Genomic DNA, 27,266 nt, shown 5'->3' with positions numbered 1-27,266 from the left:
TGCCCCCATACAGCATTATGGGGGCAGCCATTTTCCGAGTGTCTCTTATTATATTAGCACTGCAGCCGGAGCCGGGGACCGCCCGTCACCCGACACAGATCTGCATGTCGGGTCAGAGGCAGCGGCGTCGGCGGCAATGGGGTAAGGAGGGGGAGGGCAGGAGTCGGGACCAGGTGGTAACTATAGTCCCGCAGACCCCCCAGGCGCCCACACCTGCCTAGCGCCTCCCCGCCACCGCGGGGGCTGCGGGACTATAGTTACGCCACTGGCTGCAGGGGGTTCACAAGGGGATGTAAGACATTTAACTCATTGTTAAATGTAGCCCTGAGGATGATATTGTAGGAGGTGTACACGCCCACATAGCACTGGCCACACCCACACAGCACTGGCCACTCCTCCCAGCCCTGTACACAATAATAAACACTGCGCATAGAGGCTTCCAGCGTCACCAGAGACTCCTGCTCCCTGTTTTGTTGTCAGATGTACAAACGACCGTTGTTATGTAGACAGCTGCCACACTTATAACATAGACTTTCTTTACTTAATGAAACGTATGTGTATTTATTTCTTTAAAATATTGACATTCGCAAAGATGTACTCATTGTACAACCTCGCCAAGTGCTCTTCTTATGATGTTGCATAATGTCAATGTTATGAGAAGGCTGTCGTGTTGATTAATCCTCCTCCTAAGTGGGGACAAGCGTCTAAATGTATATCATAAATCTACGGAATTTTAAACACACATTAGCTTGTTCTAGTGTTGGTTTTATTTGCTCACAAAACGCTGGCATAATTGTGTGCTAGAAAAGCATTGCAACGTGTCTAACTGGATCTACAAACTGCTGAGCGATCTGAGCAATGTAGATCACTCAGCAGACAGTGCTGCGTCAGTGCTGAGCGATCTGTCAGGGCTAGTGTTCTCCAGGTGAGAACACTGGCCCTGACCGGCAATTAACTAGATTTATCCTGCATGCAGGATCTTAATTACTGGGCGATAGTGACGTGCGGGGCCCATGCATCTCCCCGACTTTGCAAAGCTTCAAACGGGCACTGAAAACTCCATTCATCAAAGCGTAACCTTCCACTGCATAACTTAGTCCTGAGGCTGGTCCTACGACCCCTGCCACATGCCTTGACAATCTCTGCCTGCTTATATCCTGCTATCAAGCCACCTCTCAATTGCTTGCACCTCATCTTATCTGTCTGTCTCCCCTTCCTACTAGACTGTAAGCTCTTCAGAGCAGGGCCCTCTTCCCTCCTGTTGTCAAAGCCCTCTTCTCTTCACATGTCACTCACAGCTCTCCCATACTCAAACTCTCAGCGACCATCTTCATCCACATACGCATCTCCATCTTTGGCCACCAGCCACCAGTTGACCACGTCCTGACTACTTACATTTAAGCTGTAATGTGTATTGAATTGTGGCATTCGTTTTACCTTTACTCCATTTTGTTATTCATTTACTTTAATGTTAAGTTTGTCTCCCTGTACTATTCCTTTGTACAGCGCTGCAAATCACTTGTGGTGCCTTATAAATACAATTCTAATAATAATGCATCGCTATGGTCCCTACACATGGAGCAATGTAGGGGCCTTTTCTAGTGAGATTGCTTCGAAAAAAGGGATTTTTGTAAGAACTTACCGTTCGAATCCCTTTCTCTGATATGGTCCTGGTGACACAGCTCAACACTGGGATGTAGGAGGGTCCGAAGGAGCCAGGCACCTATCCTAAAGCTTTAGAGGGTAGGCTCCTCCCCTACTGCATCCCTGGACTCTTCAGTTCAATCTTTCAAAGCCACTGGAATACATTAATACCCCTTTTACACCGCCGAAAAATCCGGGTCAGCGGCGGGTCAGACCCGGATCATCAGCGGTGTAAATGGGGTGTATCCGTGTCCATTTACACGGGTCCTCTACCCAGGTCCTGACCTGGGTAGAACACGGTCAGGACCCGTGTAGAGGCCGGTGTAAATGGTGCAGCACGGGTTGAAGCAGGTAGTACCTGAGCGGCGGATGGGAACTTGGCTGATTAGTTGATGCACGGCCACTCTGCTGCAGTGGCAGCTATGTCCTTCCGAAGCCTCCTCCTCTTGTTTTCCCCTTCACCAGGGCAGCAGCATAGACAAGTGCGGAGTGCGCGGTAGCCGCACAGCACGCTGGGAATTGTAGTCTCCGTATCGTATGTGCCGCTGCTATAAGAACTGGAAGGCCTGGGGAGACTACAACTCCCAGCACCGCCCTCTTTCCTCCGAGTCCTCTCCCCTCCTCGGTAGAATAGCCGGGACAGACAGAGAGAGAGGAGGGGTAGTCCGGGGGGTCAGCGGCTTCATGTGACCTATGCTGGTCACAGGCATGACCGGAGGGGTCACTGGCTCTGTGTGTGGCGCTGGCTGCAGAGGAGAGGGGAGCCCCCCCAATACATGACCTCCCTCCATTCTACCCAGTGCAGGCAGCTGGAAGCTCATTGTCACCCACTCTATATATATGTCTGTCACACACTCTCCTGCTGGGGGGCTTGGGGTATTTATAGTCTGGGGGTTATACTGTACTGCCTGATGGCTTCTGCCCTTAGGTTGTCCTGACCTGTCTTGGGGCATTATACTCTAGAGTTAATACTGCCTGGGGCTTGGTTATTATACTCTGAGGGTAAACTGTACTGTCTGGGGGTTTGATATACTTGAAAAAGGGGTTGTAGCCCCAAAATGAGCTGTTGATGGCCATTTTTAATGGCATCTAGAAGAAATAGCAGGGATGACCCAGGTTCAGTGTAAATGGTGCAGACCCTGGTCTGACCCAGGTCGAAGTGCTGTGTAAATGGGGTATAAAGCAGGGTCAGATCCTGGAAACTCCAGTGTTCAAAGACCAGGGTCCGACCAGGGTTTTTGGTGTAAAAGGGGTATTACTCAGTACAAACGCCTGCACATATTATATGCACATTTTATAACAGAAACTGTTAACTTTTAACCATTTTAACATGAACATCATGAACTTCTGGCATACTCACTGAGCGTAAGTGAGGGATCGCTGTGTCACCAGGACCATATCAGAGAAAGGAATTCGAACGGTAAGTTCTTACAAAAATCCCTTTTTCTCTTTCAATGGTCCTGGTAACACAGCTCAACACTGGGACGTTCCAGAGCCGGTCCTTTGGGAGGGTACGCTCAGGTCTGCAGCTCTCAGCACTGCTCGCCCGAATGATGCGTCCTCCGACGCGAACTCATGGAATCTATAGAATTTGGCAAAGGTGTGAACAGATGACCAAGTGGCAGCTCTGCAAACCTGCTCAGCTGTGGCCCCATGTCGAACCGCCCAAGAGGTGGCAACTGACCTGGTGGTATGCGCATTAATTCTGGCCGGTACAGGCCTACCCACTTTGGTGTATGCAAAGGCTATCACAGATCGCAACCACCTAGCAATAGTCTGCTTAGATGCAGGCCAACCAATTTTGTGTATGTCATACAATACCAATAATGTGTCAGTCTTTCTGACACTCTTTACTCTGTCCACATAGATGCGTAAGGCACGCACAACATCCAAAGTCTTCAACTTGTCCCTTTTCTTTGAACCCTCTGGGGGTTGAAACACAGGTAGAACTATCTCCTGATTTAAATGAAAGGCAGAAACTACCTTTGGTAAAAACTGAGGTACTGTTCTCAAAACAGCCCTGTCATCATGAAAAATTAAGAAGGGAGATTTGCATGACAAAGCTCCCAACTCTGACACTCTTTTAGCAGATGCTACTGCCAACAAAAACACTAGCTTCCACGTGAGAAACTTAAAGTCCGCCGACCTTAAAGGTTCAAATGGTGCCTTCTGAAGGCAATCCAAAACCAGTGACAGATCCCAAGGCGCTACTGGTTGCTTGTATGGGGGTTTCAACCTGGATACCCCTTGTAAAAAGGTTTGAATTTCCGGCAAAATGGCTATCCTTTTTTGAAAGTAGATGGACAAGGCCGAAATCTGCACCTGCAATGACTGAAGGCTTAGGCCCGATGAAAAACCATCTTGTAAGAATTCCAACATTCTTGCTAACTTGAAGTGAGATGTGTGAGCCTTTCGCCTCTCACACCATCTAATGTAAGTCTTCCAGACTCTATAATAATTTGCCGATGATACAGCTTTCCTGGCTTTTATCATAGTCTGCACTACTGCCTCAGAAAATCCTTTCCTTTTCAAAATGGCGGCTTCAATAGCCAGGCCGTCAAAATCAATCGATCGGAATCCAGGTGATTGAATGGGCCTTGTCTTAGCAGATCTGGTCTCAGAGGTAGACGCCATGAGTCCACAGACAACCTCTGAAGTCTCGAGTACCAGGACCTCCTTGGCCAATCTGGGGCCACAAGGATCACCGGAACCTTCTGGTCCTGTATTCTCTTCAAAAGTCTCGCTAACATTGGTACTGGAGGGAATGCATAAAGAAGATCTCCCTGCCATTGAGTAGTCATGGCATCCACTGCCTCCGCTAGTGGATCCCTCGTTCTGGAATAGAACCTGGGCACTTGATGATTGAACCTGGATGCCATCAGGTCCACATCCGGAGTTCCCCACTTCAAAGTGATCTGTTGAAACACCTGAGGGTGTAGGCTCCATTCCCCTTCCTTGAGCTCCTCCCTGCTCAGGAAGTCGGCTTCTATATTCTCTACTCCTGGAATGAATATAGCCGATACAGCTGGAACATTTTGTTCCGCCCATAGGAAGATTCTGGACACCTCCCACATGGCCAATTTGCTGCGTGTACCTCCCTGGTGATTCAGATACGCCACAGCTGTGGCATTGTCTGTCTGAATCCTCAAAGGGAGGTTCCGTAACCTGTCTCCCGCCAAGGAAATCACTTTCCAGACGGCTCTCAGCTCCAAGATGTTTATTGGTAATACTGATTCTTCTGTCGTCCACAGGCCCTGCAGCCTGAGATCCAGGACTACTGCCCCCCAGCCCCTTAGGCTGGTGTCGGTAGTTACTACCAACCAGTCCCAGGTCTGTAATGACCGGCCCCACTGAAGGGAATTCACATCTGTCCACCATTTCAAGGAATCTCGAGTGTCCGAAGACAACACTATCATCTCCGACTTCATGGTCAGAGTGTTCCCTGACCATGCTGACAAAATGTTCCATTGGAACACCCGAGAATGGAACCTGGCATAATGAAGCGTCTCGAATGACGCCACCATTTTCCCCAGGAGCTTGAGACACCTCCACACTGAGATGCTCCGCGCCCTGAGAATCTCCTGGACTAAGGTGACCAAGTCCCTGGCCTTTACCTCCGGGAGAAATACCCGGTGGAGATGGGTATCTAGTATGACCCCCAAGAATTGGAGCCTCTGTGATGGTATCAACTGAGATTTTTGCAAATTTAAAATCCAGCCGTGAGCTTGTAAAAAACTGATGGCCTCTGCCAAGTGACTCTGAAGCATGGCTGCTGACTCTGCTTTGAACAGGAGATCGTCCAAATAGGGTATTACTGTGATTCCCCTGAGTCTCAACACCGCCGCCATTACTGACATTATTTTGGTGAAAACCCTTGGTGCGGTTGCCAGCCCAAAGGGTAACGCCCGGAATTGTAAATGCAGGTCTCCTATAGCAAACCTCAACAGGGTCTGATGTTCCGGGTGTATAGGAACGTGCAGATATGCGTCCTGGACATCCATGGACGCCAAAAATTCTCCCTGGTCCAAACTCAGGAGTACTGACCGTAAGGACTCCATTTTGAAATGGTCTACCCATAGATGAACATTTAGGGATTTCAAATTTAGTATTGGTCTGAAAGACCCGTCTGGTTTGGGCACCAGGAACAGCGTGGAGTAAAAGCCTTTCTTCCACTCTGCCCTGGGAACCGGAGTAACCACCCCTTTTTCCAAAAGGGAATGAGCCGCTCTCATAAGAGCTGTGCGAAGGAGCGCCTGTTTTGGCAAGGATGTGGGGATGAACCTCTTCGGAGGCGGACCTCTGAAAGGGATTTTGTAACCCTGGGTTATAATATCTAACACCCAGGCATCCTGGCCTAGAGAAGCCCATGCGTCCCTGAAGTGTGTGAGACGCCCCCCCACCTTTATCCCTGTCGGGCACATCCCCTGACAGTCATGCGGAGGGTTTGTCCTCTCCTTTGGAGGCAGGCTTCTTGTGAAAGGAGCCAAACTTGGACTTTTGTGTCTTGCCCCTAGAGGACTGAAACTTTCCCCTGAAAGACTGTCCTCGAAAGGACGCACCACCTCTAGGGGAGGGCCGAAAGGACGGCCTAAAAGCAGAGAATCTGGACGTCTGCTTTGTTGAGGGAGCCGGCAGAAATGTACTCTTGCCGCCCGTGGCTTGTTTTATAATCTCCTCTAATTCAGTACCAAAAAGTAACTTTCCCTTGAAAGCTAACATCTCTAGGGCCTTCTTGGACTCATTGTCCGCTTCCCAGGCCTTAAGCCAGAGCACTCTCCTGGCATTAATGGAGACTGTGGACACTCTGGTCGCCATTTTAAGAGCTTCCTCCTCTGCTTCCACTGCATACTCTGCAGCAGCTTTAATTTTTTCTGCTAGAAGCAAAGCACCAGGGTCAGCCTGCAGCATGGTGCATAATTCACCAGCCCATTCTATAATGGCCTTAGAGACCCAGGCTGAAGCAATAAGGGGCCGTAGAGTAAATCCCACCCCTTCAAAAATAGCCTTGAGGTTTCCCTCCAGCTTTTTATCCACAGAATCTTTAAAAGCTGCACCGCCCTGTACTGGCAATACCGTAGCTTTGGATAAACGTGCCACTGAAGCATCCACAACAGGCACCTTTTCCCAGAGCTCCGCATGAGACTCTGGCATGGGGTACAGACTAAGGAATCTCTTAGGCATCTGTAGCCTCTTATCCGGGGTTTTCCAAGCCCCTTCCAACAATTCCTGCAACCCCTCATCTGAAGGAAAAGTAACAGCCTCCTTCCGCTGTCGCTTAAAAACACCTTTAACAGGAGTCTTATCCTCCACAGACAGTTTTAAAGCCTGTTTCACAGCTACAATAAGATCCTCTATACCAGCAGAAGAGGTCTCTTCAAAATCATCACCCTGATCCCAGGGGGTGTCAGTATACGCTCCCTCCTCCTCATCTACCACAGGAGGCATAGCATAAGACCTTTTAGGGGTCCCTGTAACATCAACATCTATTTTGTCCAGTATTTCACTGAACCTGTTGATCCCCTTAGCAGTATCCTGCATCACCTGAATAAGAGCAGGATCTGCCTGGGTAAGAGGCAAGGAGCCAGAAGACTGCTGAGATGATGGCATAGGTCTCTGTGATTCTACCAACACATCACTCTGCCTGTCCAGAAGCTGCACCAAAGCGTTTACTGACCTGCCTAGGGCCCTGGCCCACGCGGGTTCAATCTGCTCTGCCCTATGGGGTTCACTGCCCATGGGTCTCACATCAGCGCAAGTAATACATAAGCCCCCCCTGGCCATCTGCTCAGGGACAAACTTTTGTGTGCAAACATTGCACGCGCTCAGTGCACTAAGGGCTTCCTCCCTCAAAACCACAGCCTGATGCTCAGACATGATGCAAGTGAAAATATATAAATATATACAGTGCAAACAATGTACCAGCGTTTATCCAGAGTCAATGCACCCAATCACTTAGCTGTCTGTTGGTTTCAACTGCGGGGAAACGATGCCCAGGAAATCCAAGTCACTCTGCCAGGATCAGTAAGCCAGCTCAGCTCCGCTGCAAGCGTTCTGAAAGGCGCCAAACTCAGAGTGAGGGAAGAGACCAAAAGTCCCTGCTGCTGCGGGGTCCGTGACTTTTGGCGCCAACCACCCCCAGTCAGCCGCTCCCTAGGTAGGATTTCCTAGTTCCAGTGTCTCCCCCTCGACTGGGGACCACTTGGAACATGCCTGTCACAACGCTGCTGTCCTCTCATATAGGAGCTCAGCGTGTAAGCTCCGCATAAAATGGCCGCCGCCATCACGGAGCGCCTGTCCCCCATGATCCCCACCTAAACGTGGAGCCGGTTTCAGGGTACTCCGGAGCCCAGGCAGCCTCTTAATAGAGGCTGTAAGCGCTGCACAGGGAGACCAGACAGCGTCTCCCCTGTGCACAGTGAGCTGACAGGACGCGATTCTGTCAGCTCCTGCTGCGCTAGCAGTGTGAGGATTCACTATGAGAATCCTCACACTGTGCCTACCTAGCTAGGGTGAAAGTTAATAAAACAATAAAAATTCCCTAACTACTCTAATTCTTCGGCTGCTCCCGCAGCCCTTTAGAATAGTACCCACTCCAGTGGGCACCTAACACGAACTGAAGAGTCCAGGGATGCAGTAGGGGAGGAGCCTACCCTCTAAAGCTTTAGGATAGGTGCCTGGCTCCTTCGGACCCTCCTACATCCCAGTGTTGAGCTGTGTCACCAGGACCATTGAAAGAGAAATGTTCTGTGTGTAGGCCCCTTAAAACGACTTTATTCTCATACTGCTATAATCACACAGCTGCCATCTTGAATTTTTTTTTTTTTTAAATGAGGTTACTTGGTTATTCAAAAGCAGCAACTGTCTTAGAGAAATACAAAGTCATTTATAAAGCACTGATTCAATTCAAATAAGCTGTAATCAAAGAGTGTTTCTGACTACTGATAGATAACGTGGCTGCCCGCAGAGTACGGCTGGCGACACGGGATGAGAGCCGCCATCTCGCCGCCGTTCTAGGAATTAGACTGTGAACACGAAGCTGCGTCTTTCAAACACCTGCTACGCTTTATGTATGACAAGATACTGGGAGAGTGGAGCAGAGTCTTTCATACGTCTACTGAGCCGAGGTATCTGTTCCCAGGGGCAACTCTTATCAACTGGATACAATCACAATTAAACACATCATTCAAAGCAGCGCAATCTTATTTAATTGCTACCAACAGCAGTGAAAATGTGTTACTTACTCATCAGGAATTTTAATAAAGCTTTGCAGAAGATGTTACCATTGTGTCAGTTTAAAAAAAAAAAAAAAACCACGAGGATATAGTAGACGCGCCATAACGGATGGTGCCGGCTATACATTATGTAAGGACAATACCCTGCATTCATGTGGGACTTTGGCGCACAGACAATTGCCCTGCAGAATGTTAATAAGCCAGCCTGGGCAGGTATACGCATTCCTCAGTGTTAATGTTTCGCAGGAAGAAGCTGTCAAATGATTTGTTATAAATTGTGCATGTTTAAATATGTTACTTTTCCTACATAAGGAACGACTGCCGCCAGAAAGATGCGAATCGCGCCTCAAGCCTCAGGAATAAGACATTTTCCGAATGGAGTCCACACAGTGAACACATTATACAGAAGTATGCTGCATGTAGTTGTTTGCAGCTGAGTGCCCAACAATTCCAATGCAGGCAAACAAAAGGGAATAAATGGAACATGGGATAGAGGTCACACTCAGGGCCTGATTCGGGATCAGTTGGTGCAGGAAGCCGTAGCAGACAGATTTACTGCCATACAATAAACAATGTATACTTGCGGCTTCAAGCGGGCAGTCGCTTTTGTCCATTATTGTTCTGTCTACTGCTGCAAGTGTCAACACTTGTAACGGTCCTGCTGCGTTGTAGCGCGACTCCGGAGAGGTAGGTATTAAAAAAGGGGAACAAGTGCGGTGTGGGCCCCAATGGGACTCTGGGCCTGTGTGTGTTGCACCCATTATAAAACGAGAGTTATGGTACACTTATTTTCTGTTAACTCTGTTTCTTCAAGGTTTATGTTACCAACAGGGTGACATCAGGGTTGTAGGCAGATCCAGAGGACCGTGGCACCAAACAGCAAGTTTTGAGACATCCCAGGATGCATGGCTCCACTACCCTATAACCCCGCCTCCATGCTCAGCTCCTCAGTTTTGTTAACCAGCCAATTGCAGGAAGCGGAGAAGGAAGAAGACAGGTGATGAGCATACCAGCACACTCATACATAGAAAGAGTGAGGGAAGCAGTGACCAAGCTCGCGTAAACCACATCTTGTATACAACAAGGAATACCTCAGGCTTATAAGGGTGGGTGCCCTGTGGGTCCCATGAACCTCGAAGAAAAGGGGATTTTGGTCCTACCTGTAAAATCCTTTTTTCTGAATCCATGGTGGACACTGGGACAGTGGGGTGTGGGTGGAGCTTCAGCTACAGGCGCCGAGTAGAATAGACTTCTTCAAGTGCAGCCCAGGATCCTCCTCCTCCACGCCCCTACAGGCTTCAGTTTGTTCAACAGCTTACCCGCAAGGTACAGGAAAAGGAAGAGAAACAGGAAAGAAACCAGCAACCCGAAGGAAGAATAAGTTTCAGGAAGGTGTAAGCCGACCCCCATTACTGTAGATCAGTGTGCGAGGGCGGGCGCCCAGTGTCCACCATGGATTCAGAAAAAAGGATTTTACAGGTAGGACCAAAATCCCCTTTTTTCTTTCATGCCAATGGTGGTCACTGGGACAGTGGGACGTCCCAAAGCTGTCCCTTTTACGGGAGGGAACGCACCTGAGCTGCACTAATGACGCGTTGCCCAAAAGCAGCATCTGCCCTGGAGAACGTGTCAAATTGGTAAAATTTTAGAAAAGTGTGTGGGGAAGACCAAGTGGCCGCGCGACACAACTGCTCTGCAGAGGCTCCCTGATGAGCCGCCCAAGAGGCCGCTACCGAACGCGTGGAGTGGGCTCTAATAGAAGATGGAACTGGCTTATTGGAAGACACATAAGCCTGCTTTATAGTTAACCGTAACCATCGAGCCAGTGTCTGCTTCGTTGCAGGCCAGCCTCTCTTGTTTGCATCATAGAGCACGAACAGGGCCTCTGTCTTGCGAATTGAGTCCTAGTAACGTATGCCTTTAAAGCTCTTGTAACATCCAAAGAGCGTAACTCTGGGGAGTCTTCCAACTGGGAAAAAGCAGGAACAACGATATCCTGGTTCATGTGAAAACTGGAAATAACTTTGGGTAGGAACTCCTTTCTAGTTCTTAAGACTGCCCTGTCTGAGTGGAACACCAGATATGGAGAGACACTGGACAAGGCTGACAGGTCCGAAACCCTTCTGGCTGAGGAAATAGCCAGCAGGAACACTGTTTTCCACGTTAGCCATCTGAGCTCTGAGGATTCTAGAGGCTCAAACGGTGATCTTTGCAGTGCTGAGAGCACCAATGTGAGGTCCCAAGGTTGGATTGGGGGTACAAAGGGAGGCTGTATGTGAAGGACCCCCTGCAAAAAAGTCTGTATAGCCATCCTCTTTGCCAACTTCCGCTGAAACAAAATAGAGAGCGCGGAGACTTGGACTTTAATGAGGACAACCGTAGGCCCAAATCCAGGCCTGCTTGCAAGAAGGCCAGGATCCTGGAAAGCCGAAACTCCCTAGGCGGAAAGCTCTTCTTCGCACACCAGGTGAAGAAAGCATTCCAGATTCGATAGTAGATCCGGGAAGAAGCAGGTTTCCTAGCTGCTATCATGGTCTTTATGACTGGCAATGAAAAACCCTTATCTCTTAAAACTTCCGTTTCAAGAGCCACGCCGTCAAAGCTAGCCTGTGCAGATTCGGGTGAAGGCATGGTCCTTGTACTAGCAAGTCCGGACAAGCTGGCAGCCGCCAAGGTGGCTGCAGGGACATCTCCCGAAGGTCCGTGTACCAGGCTCTTCGGGGCCAGTCTGGAGCCAGGAGGATTGCTGTGGTTCCCTCTTGTTTGAGGCGCCTGAGGACTCTCGGCAGCAGAGCCACTGGAGGGAAGATGTAGACCAGGGAGAATGGCCATGGAGCTGACAGGGCATCCACCAGATATGCTTGTGGGTCCCTGGAGCGAGCTCCGTAGCAGGGTAACTTTTTGTTTACGCTTGAGGCCATTAGGTCTATTTGCGGGAGTCCCCATCTGTTGACCAGTTCCTGGAACACGTCCTCGTGGAGCCCCCATTCGCCCGATTGTACGTCCTGGCGGCTCAGAAAGTCGGCCTCCCAGTTCTGAACCCCTGGGATGTGAACTGCCGACAAAGCTAACAGGTGATGTTCTGCCCACTGCAGGATCGATGTTACCTCCTTCATGGCTGCCAAGCTCCTGGTCCCCCCCTGGTGGTTGAAGTATGCCACTGCCGTGGCATTGTCCGATTGTATTTTCACCGGCTTGGAGTGGACCAGAGGGCCTGCCGACTTGAGGGCTAGCAGGATGGCTCTTAGCTCCAATATGTTTATTGGGAGTAGCGCCTCCTCCCTTGACCATCGGCCTTGGAAGGAATGTTCTGCTAGAACAGCTCCCCACCCTCGGAGGCTGGCGTCCGTTGTCAAAATTACCCATTGAGGGATGACAAACTGGCGCCCTTTTTGAAGGTTTAGAGGATTGAGCCACCATGTGAGCGACAGACGGGTCTGCCTGGACAGAACAAAGGTCTGTGATTTTAGGCTTGGCTGGGAACGGTTCCAGTGACGCAGCATTTCCCTCTGCAGGGGCCTGGAATGGAACTGCGCAAATTCCGCCATGTCGTAACAAGAGACCATCTTGCCTAGGACCTTCATGCATAGGTGCACGGAGACTTTGTGTTGCTTCAAGAAGAACTTTAGGAGGTCTCTGAGGGGTATCCACTTGTCCTCTGGCAGGTAAACCCTTAGGGTTTTTGTGTCTATCAAGGCTCCTAGATGCACCATCCGCTGTGATGGGGTTGTTGAGGATTTTTTCCAATTTATGAGCCAGCCGTGGGTCTGCAGAAGGGATACCGTTAGCTCCAGATGCCTCTGGAGTGTCTGGGCGGATTGTGCCAATATCAGGAGGTCGTCCAGATATGGTAGCAGACGAACGCCCTGAGCCCTTAGGGTCGCCGCCATGGTGGCCATAATCTTTGTGAAGATTCGTGGCGCGGTCGACAGCCCGAAGGGAAGGGCTATGAACTGGTAGTGGTTGCTTTTGACCGCAAACCTGAGGTAGCACTGGCTGTCCGATCGAATTGGTACATGGAGGTAGGCATCCTGGATGTCCAGGGATGCCATGAAGTCCTCCGGTTCCAGAGCTTGCAGGATAGACCTGAGGGACTCCATCCTGAACTTGGGGACACAGAGATGTTTGTTCAGGCCCTTCAAATTGAGGATGGGTCGGTATGACTCGTCCGGCTTTGTCACCAGGAACAGGCTTGAGTAGAAACCTGCTCCTCGCTGAGAAAGTGGGACAGGTACTATGACCCCTGCCGCTAGCAGGGAGCGAATGGAGCTGGTCAGAGCAGCCGCTCTGTCCTTCTCCCGGGGCATGCTTGTTGTGAAAAACCGAGATGGTGGACGCCCCTGAAAGGAGAGGGAATAACCCTGTGCCACTATGGTGTTTACCCACCTGTCGGTGGTAGTGGCTTGCCATACCCCGGCAAACGACAACAGGCGACCGCCCACCTGATGTGGTTGGTGGGCCGCCTGATCCTCATGTTGAGGGCTTGTCGGCCTGTTTTGGGGCCTGGCGGTGACCCGCCCAGGACTGCTTGGTCTTGGGAGCGGATGGACGCCTTGTGGATACCTGGGCCCTTGAAGAAGGCTGGCCTCTGGGTCTCCCCTGTGGGCGGAAGGTCCGAAAGGACTGAGATCTGGGTTTAGCCGGTGCCGAAGGCAGAAAAGCTGTCTTGGACGTTGCAATGGTGGCTACAATCTTGTCCAGCTCGGAGCCGAACAGTACCTCCCCTGAGAACGGAAGGGCCTCTAATGCTTTCTTGGAATCAGAGTCTGCGTTCCAAGTACGCAACCAAAGTGCACGACGGGCAGCAATTGAAGATGCTGATATTTTAGAGGAGAGAGCTGCGGCATCTATCGCTGCCTCTTCCAGGTATGTGGCCCCTTCCCTGATGAGGTCCATTGTCGATAATAATTCTGAGCGACGTGTCCCTGAGGTAATCTGCTCTTGCAGAGAGTCAGCCCAAGTTGCAATTGCTTTTGCTACCCAGGCTGAGGCCATGGCTGGTCTTGCTGACACGCCAGCATTGGAAAACACTGATTTTAGGCAGTGTTCAATTTTCCTATCAGTAGGATCCTTAAGAGAAGCCACTGTAGGAATAGGTAGGGTAGTAGCCTTAACCAGGCGGGCTACATGAGCATCAACCTGTGGGGGCTCCTCCCATTTCTTACGGTCCGCTGGAGCGAACGGGAAGAAGGAAATAAGGCGTTTAGACACTAAAAACTTTTTGTTAGGGTGTTGCCACGCCTCAGATAAGACCTCCTCTAAATCTGAGTTAGAGGGAAAGAGAGCCAACTCCTTCTTTTTCTTTTTAAAAAGAAGTGTGTCAGGTGTTGTGGTCTGGGTGTCCTGTATATTAAGAGACATCCTAACAGCCTTAACTAAGGAGTCTACTCTGGACTGGGTCATCCTTTCCTCCTTATCAGGTTCGTCTATGTCGACATCATCATCTGTGTCGACCAGCACCTGATCGTCCAAGTCATCCCCAGTATCTGACTGGTTAGAGACTAAAGGAGCTTGTGCTTTGCGTTTAGGTGGAGCCCTCAATGCAGACTGCAGAGAAGCAGACACCTAGACTAAATCCTGAACAGAGGTGGATAAACCCTGTACCCAGGCCGGCTCTGATGCAGCAGCAGCAGGCTGCGCCGGCAATGGCTGCGCAGCAGACTCTCTGGTTGCAGCTAACTGAGTAGCTAACTCCTTCATGGCTGCTGAGAGAGTGGATGCCCAACTGGGTTCCCCTTGTGTTGGGTCTGAAGGGCCCCCCAGGGAGCCTTGTGCAGAACAGCGTTCACACAAACCAGCTTGGTCCTGTATGGAGGAATAATTCTCCTTACAGTTAGTGCATGTATAAGCATGCAGCTTAGGTGAATCCCTTACTGGCTTTGGTCTGGGGTTTTTCTGTGACATTGTTTAACACAGACAGGCCCTCTGGTCCTCTCTGACGCTCAGCTAAATACTGAGGTACAGAGGGCTGCTGAAAAACCTGTTCCCGTAGCGTGTAGAGGAGCAGGGATTCCGGTGCACTTCTCCCACAGTGAGTCTCGCGTAATGGCGCCTTCAGTACGCTGCTGGGGCGTGAGGAAGCTAAGCTCAGGCGGGAAACCAGCGTTGTGCCACTCTGAGCGTGGAGGCGGGGAGCTGTGGATCAAGACCCCGCCTCCCCTGGAACCATCAGTGCCCTGCGCCATTAACAAAAATGGCGCTCCACAGTACGGCGCCCTGGTGGTCTAGTGGCCGCGCAGAAAGGACTGGGTGCCACTGCCAGGGTCACCCGGGCTGCACCCCGCCCGGGTGATTCGACCGCTAGCGGTGCGCGCTGTAAACAGCGCGCGCGTCACCTCACATGGAGGCGCTTACCTGTGGTGGAGCGCGGCGTCCTCCGTGTCATGAGGAGAGCGGCGGGTCTGGCTATGAAAGTCAGCGCGCCGCTGCCAGCCACAGGGGAGCAGCGTAGCGCTGTCTCCGCATTAAAAAATTAAAAATAAAAAAGAAGATTTCAGACAGAGCACGGAGCCCTGTCCCTTAGTACCTGTGCCTTGAGGCACCAAGAAACAACTGAAGCCTGTAGGGGCGTGGAGGAGGAGGAGCCTGGGCTGCACTTGAAGAACTCTATTCTACTTGGTGCCTGTAGCTGAAGCTCCACCCACACCCCACTGTCCCAGTGACCACCATTGGCATGAAAGAAAAAGAGAGTTAACCGAAGGTAAGTCTACCATAACTCTTGTTTTCTTCTTCGGGTTTCATGGTCCCCACAGGGTGACATCGGGGATGTCCAATAGCAGTAGTCAAAGTAGAGAACTAGCCTGAGGTGCCAGAAGAACTTGATGACCAAAGGAAGCATCTTGGGAGGCGAACGTATTAAAAGCAATACCTTCAAGAGTGAAGGTATAAACAGATGACCACGTTGTAACCTTGGACAATTGTTCGGCGGACACCCCACGGCGTGCCGCCTATGACGGACCAACCAAACTGATAGAATGTGATAATGGAAGATCACTTTGCTCGTAGGCCTGCTGAATGACAAGTCATATCCTGCGAGCCACAGTTTGCTTGTTCGCTGGCCAGCCCAGTTTGTGAAAACCGTAGAGCACAAATAATGCCTCTGACTTCCTAATAGAAGATCAACATATGTAGTTATAGCCCTAACTGCATCCAAGGAACACTCAGCTGGAGACAGATCCACCAAGTTGAAGGCAGGAACGACAATTTCCTGGTTCATATGGAACCTGGAAACAACTTTAGGGAGGTGTGTAGATCTGGTTTCTCAGAACCGCCTTGTCCGGGTGGAAGTTGAGAAAAGATGAACGTCATGAGAGGGCAGTCAAGTCCGACACATGTCCTGCTGACGCAATGGTCAACAGGAAAACCATCTTAGCTGTATGACACTTGAAGTCCACTGTTTGCAATGGTTCGAAAGGAGGTTTCTCTAAGGCCTGCAAGACCAACGACAGATCCCATGGCGGTACATAAGAAGGTTGAAGACATATCACACGTTTGAGGAAAGTACATATGTCAGAGAGAAATGCAATTGTCTGTTGGAACCAGATAAAAGAGGTCTGAGACGTGTACTTTTAATGAAGCTAGCCTCAGGCCTAGGTCCAAACCTCTCTGTAGAAAAGCAAGGAAAACCTTGGTGTCGTTGTCATGGGCTGCACACCAGGAGAAATAAGTATGCCATACTCTATAGTATATCCTCGCAGAAGCAGATTTCTCAGCTCTAAGCATCATTTGGATTACTCTATTGGAGAAACCTTTCTGTTTTAGAATATCAGACTTAAGCGTCATGGTGTCAAAGACAGGTGCTGCAGATCTGGGTGTACACAAGGCCCTTGACTGAGCAGGTCTGGTCTGAGAGGTAACCGAAATGGCTGCTGTACTGCCAGCCTTTGTAGGTCTACAAACCAATGTCTCTGTGGCCAGGCTGGAGCTATCAGTATGAGGTCCCCGCCTTCCTGTTTGAATTTCCATAGCACCCTGGGTATCATAGACACCGGGGGAAAGGCATCCGGAAGACGAAACTGCCATGCAATTGACAGTGCGTCTGTGAAGCTGGCAAGAGGATCCCTGGATGGAGACCCGTAAACTGAGATCTTGTAATTGTGAAGGGACAACATGAGATCCACGTCCGGAGGACCCCAACATCGTACCAGAAGGGAAAAGACCTCTGGGTGGAGTGACCTCTCCCCGGTTTAAAGTCTTGACAACTTAGGAAGTCTGCTTACCAATTCAGGATTCCAGGGATGAACACGTCAGACAATGTGGAGATGTTGTTCTGCCCAAGTGAGAATTTTAGACTGAAAATAGCTTGGCATGGAGGCAGGGTAGAGGAGGGGAGGAGCCTGGCTGTCTGGAACCAGCCAAGAAGTTTAACCTTTTTGGTGCTGAAATGGTTTGCTCACCCGCTCTCTACACACTGTTAGCCCTGTGGCCCCTGACGTCTCCCAAAGAATAAAAAAGGTGCACCAGCTTTCTGCTGGCACCAACAAAAACTGGAGCTGAGCATGGAGACGGGGTTATAGGGAAGAGGTGCCTGGGATGTCTCAAAGCTTTGCTGATTGGTGCCACTGCCCTCTGGATCCGCCTACAACCCCCATGTCACCCTGTGGGGACTGTGAAACCCGAAGAAAAAATACACTATTCTCAACTCCTCCCCTCCGCCAACAGAGGCACATAACCTTTGTGTCGAGCTGGCACTAATTCTGTGGCTGTTATGACCACATGTGCAGTGATGTTTATACGGGATGTATCCTATGTTCTGCAATCTGTTGGAAGTATTTTGCCATTCTGTCTGTCCATGTGCTATGTAAAGAGCTGTGGACCCCTTGTGGCGTCATAAATAAAATATTATTTACATTTTTATAATGTCTAATGAAGTGATGCTGCAATACAGCGTAATTACACATTTGGCATATATTAACACTGCCAATATATTATTGTCTTTCCTATAACATGTCAAATAATCTGTACCCATGACACGAACATACAGCTCTGTTTTATCTTTAAATATGTGTGACTCAAAATACTCAGGTACTTCTTTAATTGATGCATCAGGAATGTGCACATTTCTGGACGGGAGCTGCTTTAGACCGTAACCCAGGCCTAATTCACTGATGGTCTCTTTCCACTTTTAGCTCTACGTAATAACGAAGACCATTTGCAGAACTGTTCCTACATATCCTGATCGCATTCCCGGTGTGTCTGCAGATGTAAAACACCTACCAGCTGAACATCCTGGGTCACATGCTGCTGCAGGGCACGCAAGAAAGAGACAGAGCTGTCTTCTACTTGTACTCTACGAGACAGAGAGAAAGACGGCGTCAGGTATACGGTAAACACACGACTGGTACCCAGTGGCATCTACATGAGGGCATCTGCTGACTTTTTTTAATTGTAAATGAGCGGAAGCAAAATAAAAAAACAAAATACTCGCTGAGAAATAAGCAGTTTGCCCGCCACAGCGCACAGGCTGGCCGGTTACGCCTCCGGTTCTACAGTTTTGTCTGTTCTACCCATTATGCAAAGTTCCAAATCTAGATTTTGTTACACCCCATCATGTATCATTATGGGGGAGATATTGTAAAGAGATGAAGTGAAGAGAGATAAAAGTACCTACTAATCAGCTTCTAAAGCCCCATACACACGATAGGGCAATACTATAAAGCAGGGGTGGCCAAACCGGTCCTCGAGATCTACCAACGGTCCACGTTTTCAAGGTCACCTAGCTGGTGCACAGCTGTAGTCATTACTAACTGTCACATTTTAAAAGCTGCTGCATTCATTCCTACTATAGACCCACAGGTGGACTGGAAAACATGCACCGTTGGTAGATCTTGAGGACAGGTTTGGCCACTCCTGTTATAAAGGATATCACTCATTTTGGCTCTTACGAGTAATATTATTTATAATGTTGCTTAGTGTGTACGCTCAATGGGCCTGATTCAGACCTGATCGCTGCTGTGCGAATTCGCACGGGGACCGATTATCGATAGACTGACCATGTGTACGGGTTACAGTACACCTGCGCGAAGCTTCTTCGCTACAAAGTCCTGCTAATTTTTTCATTGCTGGCCGGTCGCAAGGCGATTGACAGGAAGCTGGAGTGTGGGGGTGGTGACCGGCCATTTTAATGTGAGTGCCAGAAAAAACACAGGCGTGCCCAGGCTTGTAGAGGAAGAGTGTGTGATATCAACTCCTGCTCAGGCTGAGTCCATCACAGCCGATCCGATCCATTTCAAATATTATTAACGACCCCATCCCGTCTGTGCTGCAAGCCCAATGTTAGCAGCAGGGATAGGTGACGTCACTGAGCAATATCGTTAACGATATGGTTGAGTGTGTATGCGCTATCGCTATATCTTTTGTTTGGGACGATATTGTTAATGATATTGCTCCCAAAGGGAATCATCTAGTATGGAGATGAATTGTAATTTTTCTAACACAGCATGTAACATGGCAGTTGGAAGCTAATTGGTTCGTAAGTGATCTCTCTCCAAGCTTCGCTACATCTCCCCCTGTGTCTCCCGTTCTGCCCTCACTCATTACTGTATGAAGCAAAAGACTGGGGAAATACCATGACATGCAAGCAAAGGCACTCATCGATCTGTTACATGTCGCTATATGAAACATTGGGGCAGATGTATTAAGCCTGGGGGAGATAAAGTGGACGGTGATACCAATCAGCTGTGTTTGAAAAATGACAGTTAAGAGTTAAATGGCTGGTGCGTTTTCACCTTCCACTTTATCTGTTCACCAGGCTTAATACATCTGCCCCATTTAGAGATAAAAGTCCCTTCATTTGGCACAGACAGGGAGGGTGTAACCGGCAGCCTGAGTCGCTGAGTGCAGTTCCCTGGGAATAGAACGATACAGGTGGACCGATACTGATCCTACAGAGGTGCTGATAACATACAAGCCTATGTGCAGAAGAATATCACTAAAGAAAGATACTCCCACAGAAAATAGAAAAAAAACAATACTGAAACAATAGCACAATATAAACAATGGAAAGGAACCCACGGCGCAGAAAAAGAGACAATGGGAGATATAATTAGCAGCAGTTGCTGCTTTAAGTCATGAGCCTGTGATGAGATCCCTTAGGTGTTGCTGATTGCTTACCCATCATTTTTGGCCAGACGTTCCTTCTGGGTCTATATATATCGAAACCGCATTCAGCATCTAGAGGTGCCCACACACTACTGCAATTTTTCAGCCGACTTATACCGCAAATCGTTCGCAATCACAAATGATCGCGATCCGATGCGCACTCCCGGGGATTTAGCTGGATCTTTTGATCTTAGATGATGCAGGGAAGATCAGAATTGGTTATTTCTGAGTTGGTGCGCTCCGCTCAGGGATTCGGCTGTTCGGGAGCGTTCGGCCAAAATGCACTCTGTCCAAAATCTTTTGTCCAGGACTGACGGTAAAGGGAAATCTTAAGATAACAGATCTTTCTAGTGTGTGGGCACCTTTAAAGAGGACATTAATACCATGTATCCTGGAACCAGTTATTAATCTACCTTGGTGTACACTTGTGAGACTGAAGGGGAACATTCTTCTAGTTTCCATTCACTATAAGTGATATTTATTATATACAATTGTCAGTTATTGGAGCCTTATGGTTTCACAAGATTTGTACTACTGGTGGATTTTATTGCAATATAAGGATCCTATGTTTACATGTTGCTGCGTGGTGCATTTATCACATCAGCTGCCCATACCATTAACGTTTATTGTTCTTTTCTCTTTTCATTGGAATCATCTGACTCATAAATGTAAAGATTAAGAGATAATAGTGCTGCATTTTTTGTGCCTTTTTAGAAACCTTAACACATAGGGCGGTATTCAATGAGGCTGATTCGCCAGGTTTTTATGGCGATTTTGTGCTGTAAGGCGAATTTTTGACTAAAACGGTGAATCACCCTATTCAATGACCAGATGGCGAATACATTTGAAGGTTTTTTTCGCCATGATTCACCGAGTAGCAATCGCTATCTTTTTATGGTGAAGTGGAAGGTGAACTTTTAAAATAAAGTGTTTTGTTTTTTACATTTGGTGTCAAAAAATCAGGAATATTATTCTGAGGAGGGGCATGCTATTTTTATTCATGTGCTGTAAGCACATCTCCTATATATTTGGCTACATCTGTCACTCAAAGTGGGTGTCTGTGTCTATAACGCTCTGTTCCTGGACTTTCCTCTTAATGGCCCTTATTCTGATTGATGCGCACTTTTCCGCATACTTTCGGATCGCGTCTTTACGGCGTCTGCGCATGCGTGGAGAACGCTACGCGCATGTGCCACGCCTTGACTCCGTACCTGTTCGGGCAAATCCCGTACAAAACTGGTCCCCGCAATCATTCGGGAAATATGGGCGTATTATGGGCGTCATGCGGAATGACACATGGGCGTAGTTTCAAAGTGGGCAAAACGGGGCGGAAACATGGGCGGACACGGGGGAGTACACTTATGTTGGGGGGCGTACATTCGGATAGCACTCCGAATGCACGCGAACAAAAAGGGAAGAAATGTGCGGTGTCCAAAAGGCCACTATTGCTTTGCGGACACCACTCGTTCCTGCGGTAGGCGAACGGACCGCCTAATGACTACAAGCATTAACACCTGAACCCAATAGAATCGACTCCTTTACTCATTAATCACTAATAGGACGCTTGTCAGTGCTTTAATTGAAACCATTGCTGCTTCAAGGAAACCTTACTAATCACCCACATATGCTGTACTTCTGACACACTTTAAACCTGCTAACAATGGACATGACTGAATATTAATACTAGCAATACACATGTGTATGCGACATGTACTAATTAAACCACACAATTGTTGTAAAGTAAAGCAATTTATTTATATAAATTTCACAGTCAATGCCACTGTGATGCAATGACAAAAAAATAAAAATACCAAAGAAAACAAACCATGGCAGGAATGTACCAAAATAAATTATAATACAAAACAAATATAATTGCACACAGATGGACTCCAGCACCTCCTATGTGCCACTGCACATGCGGCCAGTGGGAAATGAGGAGGCTGCTGGCCCTTCTACAGCAGGCCAACCTGCACCTGACCATTCTACAGCAGGGCAACCTACACCTGGCCCTTCTGCAGCAGGCCAACCTGCAGCTGGACTGAAAAGGAAAGTCAAAGGTGACTTGAAGGGAACCCGACAAGGTTTTTTGGGGCACGCTTGTAATTAATGGTATAAATTTGATATGGTGTCTATTTGTTAAAACATAACTTTTAATTATCGAAACACTTAAAAAACTGGGTTAGCATAAGAGGGGTAGCATTTACTGAAAAAATTCCGTTTGTTGAATGAATTAGTCCTCTTAGCAATAAGTCAAAGTAGTGCTGACAAGGTCAGGTATTTAATTAAAGGTAAGCTTAGCGAAAATTAGTCACACATATAGCTATTTCTTATTCTGGCAGTCATAACAGAAAATTAGTCTGTTTATCATCTAAGATTGAAATAGCAATTCAGATGGCGCAGGACACACCACCCCTCAGTAATCAATTGAAATTGTCAAGTGTGAAATAAGACAAACAAATAATAATAATAAGACAAAAAGATATAATAATGTAAGACAAAAAATTGGGGTTTAGAGTCTCAGATTGACAGAAGAAAATCAGAATAGCAGTACAGAGGTATGAATGAAGCGTCACTCTCACAGCTTCTGGCTTCTGCTGTTATGGTGAATTACGGCACCGACTATTCCCTGTTAGTTCCCCAGACAGGTACTTGGCCGGCCCTCCACTGTTTAGCTTCTGGGTTCGGATGGTACCAGGCGATTTCAGTGAGGTATGGCCGTATATTTGAAGTGCGAGGGTCCTGCTGGTGGAAAATGAGCTCAAGCGTGCTTCTGCTGTTGGTCCTGCAGTAATGGAATCCTCCCTGTTACCATCAAGGCCTTGCAGGGTGAATAATTAGCAGGAGGGCCAATGAGAGAGTCACTAGGAGGTGAGATATAGGGTAGTAAGAAAGAGGGGGAATCTTGTGTCTGAGCCCAAACTTCTGCTGTCCCCAATCTTACAATGTATAGGATTGGGGATGAGAGAGACGGGGTGAGACGATCCTCCCTGGAGTGGGAACCGCGAAAATTTAGAAGGAGTAAAAAGGTTGAATGTACCCTCAGTCCAGGAAATCGGCTAGTGTTCCAGGTGTCAGAATAGGGTTTGTCTGATCACCCAGTTCACCCAGGGGTTTGTTTAGTACTGTTTAGTGAGCAAAGAGAACAGTGACAAATACTGACATTTAGCCAAATTGGCAGTTTTTTGTCGCTGTAAAGATAGCAATTCTTGTGGTTGGACACAGTTAATGGCGTCTTACAGTCAATAAGCAAAAAAGGCAAAAAGAGGGAGTAAGATCTGTCTATTTGCAAGGCAGGTTGGTAAATTGGGTCTGACAGATCCTGGCCCTTTGTCAAATCTGCAGATCCCGGTGTGTATATAGCACAAATTGTATGTCACAATCACCTATAAATCCTCTAAGTACATGAAACAATTAGGAGATCCTGTGAGGATAAAGTTATTAAGATCTTGGTGTGTGTGCAACACAGTTTATATGAAAAAATCACCTAAACGTCCTCTAAGCACATAGAGTAATAATAGACAGTCAGGAGATGCTTTAAAGGTGAAGATACTTAGATGTACATATGCACCTCCTGTGCTTTATAAGGTAGAAAGGGGGGCTCAGGTGACTTATGCGCCGCAGTTTGATATGCTGCGCAATCTGCAGTGAGAGATCACCTCTAGTTTTCCCAGGTGTAATATAACATTTAGCGTGATGCTGTTACACAAGCGCGTCTGTCCTATAGACGGAACAGCGCTAAGTAGAGCGGTTCTGCAGTATGAGTACTGCCGGTTAAATTGTTTGCAGGCACAGCCTGCTTTACCTTGCTGCCCAGACGCAGCGATGGCGGCGGGAGGTAGTCGGACGCCGGAGCGGGGTGTCCGTAGAGATCACGGTGGAGGGTGTCCTGAGGGGGGTGTGTCCTGCGCGTCAGAGGACACGTGTTTCGCAGAGAAGCTTGTTCACTGACGCGTGGCTCATATGCACCATCAGCAGAATCATTTGGAACACAACCGGGGACTTAGCAACATCACATCAAGTGCAGCTGACAGTAATGGCAGGCAAAAGAGGGCAACAGGGGAACCAAAAAGGACATTGGAAGCAAGGGCTCATCTGGTTACCCTCAGCACGTGATTGGACACAAGAAGCTGACACACACAGTACAATGGAAGATTTGGGATGAGATAACGGTGGAGATTAATGCAGCCACAAGTTCATTTTCGACCACGTTTGGCCTTGGTAGGCTCCTTGGCCTGTGCAGCAGCTCTTCGGCCACGGACAGATGCTGGGGCAGGTGGAGCAGATGCTGGTGAGGGGTTGGCTGGTCTACCCCTCCTGCCAGCAGGGAGTGTTGCTGGTGGTAATGCACCAGAAACGGATGACATTAGGACCCTGTTGCTGTTAACCAGCTCCACCATAAGCTCATTATGGTGGAGGAGGAGATCATTTTGGCGGGTGGCTTGCTCGGCCAGCACCTGAGCACTTGCAGCCATGGCCTGATGCGCCTCAGCCATGGCCTGCAGGCTCCCAGCGATGGCCTGCTGGGTGCTGACCAAGCTCGCCATGATCTCCTCGGTCCTATGCATCCGTTCTGATGCCAACTCTCCCTGCTGGTTTATGTCCCCAAGCATCTGGGCCAACCTGGCCAAATCGGCTTGGGCCGATGGCTGCTGCTGCACAGGCCTACCACTGGGGCCAGGTGGCACGGACTCCTCCACCTCCTGACCAGAGTCGTCACCAAGCAGTGGGGTGTCTGTGGAAAATGATAAACACAATTAGGACACATTCTAAGATAATTACTTGCACAAGCTTATGGCATGACCAATATTTACCTTCCAGAAAAGACGCAAACACTTCAGCTGGGGCCTCGCTATCCATCGTGCTCACCCCCCTGACCTCCTCAACTGATATACAGCTCTCGGCCATCAACTCCAGGGGGGTGAGCTCTAGCCCTGATGGCATGGGCCCGGCCCCAGATGTCTGGCTGTGTTCCCACCGCTTGGTCATCTTCCTCTTCAGGTTGGTTTTGAAGTCCTGCCACCTGCAATGTAAGTTGACATATTAATACATGTCACTCCAGATGTTTGCTGTTGCAGCCATTGCTCTGTGCTACATATTACGACATGTGCTTAATGTCCAAAAGATAACATTACATGCAACTATGATATCAACCGTTACAATACACATTCACAATCACCATACTCTAACTCTCAACTAAATAACATGGCAATAATGTCTGTGTATCGTAACAACCTCACGGGCCATTTGCAAAATCCATCTAAGCATGAATTCAATCATTACTTGTCTATTACTGGGCACATGTATCACAAAACAACTTGCCTCTTCTTCACATGGTCCGTCTCACGAACTTGTGGCGCTACTTCATTAATCTCTGCCGTTATCTGTTCCCAAATCTTCCATCTGCGTGTGTGTGTCAGCTTCTCCGATGGACACTCAATCCAATCACGTGCTCGGGGAACCAGGATGGCAAGCTCCTGTGCTTCATATGCCTTATTTCTTGTAGTTGGTTCCTCTGTTGCCCTCGCTCTCCCCTTGCCACGTCCATGGCCACGCCCCCTGGCACGTGTCGCTGCACTTGAAGTGCTGGCCATGGTACTATCTTGTGAAGTCCCCGGTTGTGTTCCAAAAGATTCTGCTGATGGTGCATATGAGCCAGCTGCAGGTTGCCCTGCTGCAGAAGGGCCAGGTGTAGGTTGCCCTGCTGTAGAATGGTCAGGTGCAGGTTGCCCTGCTGTAGAAGGGCCAGCAGCCTCCTCATTACCCACTGGCTGCATGTGCAGTGGCACATAGGTGGTGCTGGAGTCCATCTGGTCAAATAGTTGCTGCAGGTCTGGGTCCACCTCTGGTTGTGATCCAGACATGTTAGCAACAACATTGTCACCTTCTAATACACCTTTATATACTGTTTGTGTATCCTGTTTGGCGGACATCAGCGGCAGCTGCGTTCCGTGCACGAGCGTACGTCGCTGTTTTTTCGCGCCGCATACGGTGGCGGAAATTCCATTGTGTAAAACCTGGCGAAACTTCGACATGAAATACTGGTCACCAATTCTAACATTGCATAGAATCTTCTGCTACACCTGTGACTATCGCACAATACACATGCTATTTGCTAGCATGACATGACATTTGGTTCATGACTACTGTGGTATTGTGGCGTTTGATTGCAAGCTAAAAGTAGCCCAATCCCTTAGAAAATCCAGCCCACAAGTCATGCAATACTCATCACTACTGTTATAGACCACACATGTGACAGGCCTATAAATAGTGAATTGCTGCTAGAATCATTTGTCTCCAGATCTGGACTTGTCAGGGTCTAAGGTAAGCTCTTCCATGGTCCTTGGAGATATGTTATCCATTAACAATGTAAGTGTATGAATGTATGCACCATTGCCTCACTGACTACAGATTGTTGGGCCAGCAAAGTCTTTGTAGCATTATTGCAACATGTCACATGTTCACTATTTCACTCACAGGTCTGAAACCTGTGTGTGTTCATCTATTGCAGGACAACATGTCCCAGCAATAGCTGGAATGTCTCATAGTACATGATGTCGGCAACAAATGCAGACACCTTTGATACTCAAGTAGTGTTTAGTAGTTCGATGTTGTAAGCATCTGTGTGTTTAGGACGGTGTGTATTGAGTTCATATTATTGTTACATCATTATAGAGTCAAATGGATCTTCGGGATTTTACGGGGCGGCCATCTATTGTACGTATTGAAGCCTACAAATCTATTTGTAGTGGGATATGGCCATTATGTGCATAGGTGCATCAGTATTTATGTTCATTTCTTTATAGGTTGCTGAAGCAATGCTGCGGGACATGGAAAGGAGGCTAAGGGCACTTGCGGCTCTCCCCACTCGTCGCCCAAGGAGGCCAGGACGTGCTAGAATCTATCGCACACGGGTGACTCTGTTTGCTATGCCCGATGATGAGGTACTTACTAGGTACCGGTTACCGCCACATGTAATTCTGGATCTGCTCTCGTTAATTGAGAGTGATCTGGAACCTCTACACGGGATCACGACAGCAATTCCGCCTCACACACAGCTGCTGGCGGTGTTGCATTTCTGCGCCTCAGGATCATTCCAACAAGTAGTGGCAGTACTTGCTGGAATATCTCAGCCGGCCTTCTGCCGAATCCTGAGGCGTGTGACGTCGGCCATGTTCAGGCGCAAGGGGCACTTCATGGCCATGACATTTGCCACCGAGACCCTGCGCAGAAGCCAGCAGGCCTTCCATCAAATTGCTGGCTTCCCTAATGTGATAGGGGCTGTGGATGGCA

General features: G+C 48.6%; 1 protein-coding gene and 1 pseudogene across 1 annotated transcript in view; both read right to left on the bottom strand.

The window, feature by feature from the left end:
• PIWIL4 (piwi like RNA-mediated gene silencing 4) overlaps positions 1-27,266 on the bottom strand; it is a 148,083-nt gene that overhangs the window by 20,855 nt on the left and 99,962 nt on the right. Inside the window, exon 14 of the mRNA XM_083170099.1 lies at positions 18,093-18,165. Within this exon, the coding sequence (XP_083026225.1) occupies positions 18,093-18,165 (73 nt within the window). The remainder of the gene's footprint in view (positions 1-18,092; positions 18,166-27,266) is intronic.
• Positions 22,581-22,699, bottom strand: LOC146060799 (5S ribosomal RNA; annotated as a pseudogene).

This window comes from Crinia signifera, chromosome 2, assembly GCF_055691185.1.
Source record: "Crinia signifera chromosome 2, ASM5569118v1, whole genome shotgun sequence".
Classification (NCBI taxonomy): Eukaryota; Metazoa; Chordata; class Amphibia; order Anura; family Myobatrachidae; genus Crinia; species Crinia signifera.
The sequence above is the reverse complement of the archived record's forward strand: the minus strand, read 5'-3'. Positions and strand labels throughout refer to the sequence as shown.